We start from the raw sequence: 4,341 nt of genomic DNA, 5'->3' as shown, positions 1-4,341 counted from the left end.
CGCGCTGAAGAGGCAGGGCCGCACCCTGTACGGCTTCGGAGGCTAAACCGTCGCGGACCCGCCAAAATAAACAAACACAACGGCTCTTTTAAGAGCCACACCCCTCAAACTGAAGACAGACTTCCTAAACTTCAACGCGCTTTTTATTCTTTATCACGTAATGTTTTTGTGCACATAATATACGGTGTGAAAGTAAAGGCAGTTTTAAGGGATTATGTACTGAAACATGAAATGTTACTGCTGTTCACCTGCATATCTCAGATCATCAAAATCACAACATCATAACTTCACACAAACAAACACGAGTAACACAAAGAGTGACAAACATCTGCTCTGATGAGCTTCCACATAGAATAGGAAAAAAATTAAAATACGAATGATTAAAACTTAACGTCAACCATAACTTACATACAAACACTGTGTGTGTGTGTGTGTGTGTGTATAATATATATATTATTGTAATAATCAAGAATGAAATATGATAAAAAATAAAATAAATTAAAAAAAACATCTTTTCAAAGCATTATTATATAGTTTGTAACACATGTAATACATGTAACACAACTTAACATAATATAAATATAAACAGATGCATAGACAATAATTTCGCATGTATGAAGATTATTATTATTAACTAAATCAATGTCTCTATTTTCCTTTTTCTATATTTATTCACGTCTCCTTCATGTACCTCCAGGTGTGTTTTTATTTTTTTTATTTTGAAGGAGTAATAAAGCGGAAGAGAAAACTGACGCGAGCTTTGTTCTGATTGGCCGATTGTACATACCGCTCACTCTGACCAATCGGAGAGCAGCTCGGCGGTGATATAAACCTGGTTTTGGCGGCATGTTATTACAGTTTTCTACAGTCGGGAAACAAACGAACAACTCGAAAGATGTCTGCACGCGGTGGTAAAGGTGCCGGTAAGACCAGGGCCAAGGCGAAGACCCGCTCCTCTCGTGCCGGGCTGCAGTTCCCGGTGGGTCGCGTCCACAGGCTGCTGCGGAAGGGGAACTACGCTCAGCGGGTCGGCGCCGGAGCTCCGGTGTACCTGGCGGCGGTGCTGGAGTACCTGACCGCTGAGATCCTGGAGCTGGCCGGGAACGCGGCCCGCGACAACAAGAAGACCCGGATCATCCCCAGACACCTGCAGCTGGCGGTACGCAACGACGAGGAGCTCAACAAGCTGCTGGGCGGAGTGACCATCGCTCAGGGCGGCGTGCTGCCCAACATCCAGGCCGTCCTGCTGCCCAAGAAGAGCGAGAAGCCCTCCACCAAGAAGTAAACAAACACCGGGAGCTGCCCCCAAACAACAACAACAACAACAACAACAACGGCTCTTTTAAGAGCCACACACCCGAAACTAAAGACGCTTCCTGGAAAATGATCGTCTCATAATGGCTGTGAATTTGTCAGTGTCACGTCTAATGTTTTCATTTATTACTAAAATTTAAACACAAAAAAGACAAATGATACACACAAGATGATATTTACAGTAAAAGCAAAATAAATATGACTTAGTTTACAGAAGTTTACACGTATTTTACCCTTTGAGATCTGAGGCAGCATCACTTTTTTTATGTTTTCAGATGCAGACACAAGATTTTAGACTTTGAACTCTGAGCAATCGGTGCACTTTATTTACAAAAAAGAAACGTGAGCCACTTGGTAAGAAACATTCCTCAAACTGCAAGAATTTATTAAGTTTAGAATTTAGTTTGAAAATTAAAATAAAACTGGAATTGTCAAGGGAAAGCTAATTTTAATTAGGCCTATTATATTTGCATAATTAACATTGCTACAGCATTATTATAGTTTTAAGCAGTTTCCAAGTTTTGTTAGTCTTGTTTTTGTTATTAACTTTTGTTATTTATTTTTAATTAATAAAAAAAATTATTGAACTATTATTAACTACTACTGTTTAATGTCCTTTGTAAGAACAAATCTTCTTTTTTGTACTTTTCCATTAATTTAAAGTAAACTGATGTCAATAACTTTTAAGGGTTTGAAGTATCTGATTCATGATAAAATTAAAGATTATATATTTGAATTTTTAAACCAACTAGGGGAATTTCTGGATGTGTTATATATTTTGTATTGAGAATTAACCCTTAGAAACCTGAACAAATGAGCTTTCTTCAGATTATCCATGGAAGATTACCGTTACAATTAACTGCATTTAAAGTTCCATGACTTTTCCAGGCCTGGGAAACAGGATCATGTTTTCCATGTCCATGTGATCACAAATGTGGAAACCAACTCAACGGTCCTGAAATCAATAAGATAAATTATAAATATACTCAGTGTTTCATTGTATCTACCATTTTGTTTTCATATTAGATAATAATATAACATAATTGGAGAAACAAATCATAACTGAAAAGAATGAATGTTTTCACTTAACAAGTTAACTAAATTTATTAAATTCATTGTTTAACTAATTTGTAGGCTAATAAAGCCTCAAAAAAGGGGAGAAACCCTTTCTGTTCTGCGGGGAACCCAGCTGGCGGAGAACGTTCCCCTAAAGTCACCAACAAGTTTCAATTCTGTTTTAAAGAACACGTTTCACTCTAATGTTCAGAAAACATTTTAAGGATGTTTAACATTTCAAAAATAATGTTCCTGTGAGGTTAAATACCGACTGAGACCGAACATTTCAATTGCAATATTCTGAGGATGTTTCGGTGATGTTGAGAAGTGACAATTCATACAATGTTCTTTTATAAAACGTTCCCACAATGTTACACGAGAACAAAGAACAAACATTTTCAAAGTAACATGCAGAACCTGTTGTTGACGACCGAGAGTACACAACATTTAATGAAAATGTGATATAATTCAATATGATAAAAAACAAAAAACTAATTTTAAACATTTTTACAATGTTAATACCCTAACTTTAAGGAAACCTCTGAAAACATTACTCAGAGTTTAAACATTGCACTGTAACATTCTCAGAACGTTTTTACAACCAAAAATTGGTTAGCTAGTTGTTAGCTAGCAAACAGCCGTTAGCCACATATTTAAAGCTAACTGTGTATTTCTACAAAAACATGGATATTAAACTAAGCTGTGTTTGTAATTATTGACGTTATAATGTAAATTTAATGATAGTGTTTTATTTGGGGCACAATTTCTATATTAATTATCCGTTTCACGTGTATGTTGGAGTTAGCTTCGTTTTAGCCATGAACAGACGTTAGCTTTTATTAGATTAATTATTTAATTGGGATATTTTCGTTAATAAACTTAGACTGTAATAACGTGGATATATCGGGCGTGTAGTTTGCATTGTTGGTGTTTCTTTAGTGTTTCGTTATCACGTTTATTTGGAGGTTAGCAGCTTTCTGTAAGTGTTGGAAATCCGCCAAAGGTTTGTAACATTAGCCGATGCTAAAAGCCCCGATAGAGCTAAATGACAGTGTTAGCCTTTTACAATAAAACCCCAAAACGTGTTAGTTTGCGGTTATTACAGTTTTATCCGATTATTTAAGCTGTTATGTAACAGTTTCCACCACACACGCTGTTTATGAGTCGCGTTTTCCGACAACTTTTCGAAGTTTGTGCAACTTTGTGGTTGTATAACGTTAGCATGCTAGCCACTGTTAGCACGCAGATGTTCGACACTAACTGCTCATTATTGATGGCGTCTCTAAGAAGACGAAGCGCACGTTTATTACCGAGAAAACGACAAATAACGAGGAGGTGAATTTAGCTTAAAGTATTTAAAAAGATGAATGTTACTGCCATGTTGCAGATATCCCTCCGCCTACATTTGCAGGCATAGAATGGAGCTGGCGGAGGGATACCGTGGCGCAAATAGACCCACACGGTGTGCCCGGAGCCAACTAACAGCAAACATCAGCCAGCACACCAAGACCACTGATTCACTCATTATTTTCGGGGAAAAACGCCGTTTAAACGCGGAATTTTTCCGGAATAAGTATTTACGTGGCATATAAAAGGCTCGGATAAGGTAAGCGGACGGCCGCTCTGTTATGTTAAGTGAATATCAGAGTTAATGAAGTCATTGAGTAGCTGCTAGGCTAACCGTTAGCATGTTAGCAGTGGTAGCTGCATGTTGAGGGAGGGGGGCTAGCTGCTGTGAGCAGCAGGAACATTTCTGCAGAAAAAAATCTCACCCACAGTTTGTTTTTAACACCTTAAGTGTAAATAAGTAGACAGAAAGTACGCGTGAAGGCAGTAATCTTTAGCATGTAGCATGCTCCGTGGCTACACTGTTTGGATGTGTTTTTAAATTAGCTTTTAGCTTGCTAACTTAGCATGCTAACAGACTGAGCTAAATCTGTCAAAGCTGTGTTGCTTCTTGTTTTGTTCTCG

The 4,341-nt window shown here is 37.7% G+C and overlaps 1 protein-coding gene across 1 annotated transcript; it reads left to right on the top strand.

The window, feature by feature from the left end:
* Positions 1-876: 876 nt before the first annotated feature.
* Positions 877-1,798, top strand: LOC121967037 (histone H2A, sperm-like). The gene has a single exon (XM_042517094.1). The coding sequence runs from the start codon at positions 896-898 to the stop codon at positions 1,283-1,285; it is 390 nt and encodes a 129-aa protein (XP_042373028.1). The 5' UTR covers positions 877-895; the 3' UTR covers positions 1,286-1,798.
* The last annotated feature ends 2,543 nt before the right edge of the window (positions 1,799-4,341 follow it).

This window comes from Plectropomus leopardus, unplaced genomic scaffold, assembly GCF_008729295.1.
Source record: "Plectropomus leopardus isolate mb unplaced genomic scaffold, YSFRI_Pleo_2.0 unplaced_scaffold26727, whole genome shotgun sequence".
NCBI lineage: Eukaryota > Metazoa > Chordata > Actinopteri > Perciformes > Serranidae > Plectropomus > Plectropomus leopardus.
Note: the sequence above shows the minus strand (reverse complement) of the source record. Positions and strands in the feature narration are given on the sequence as shown.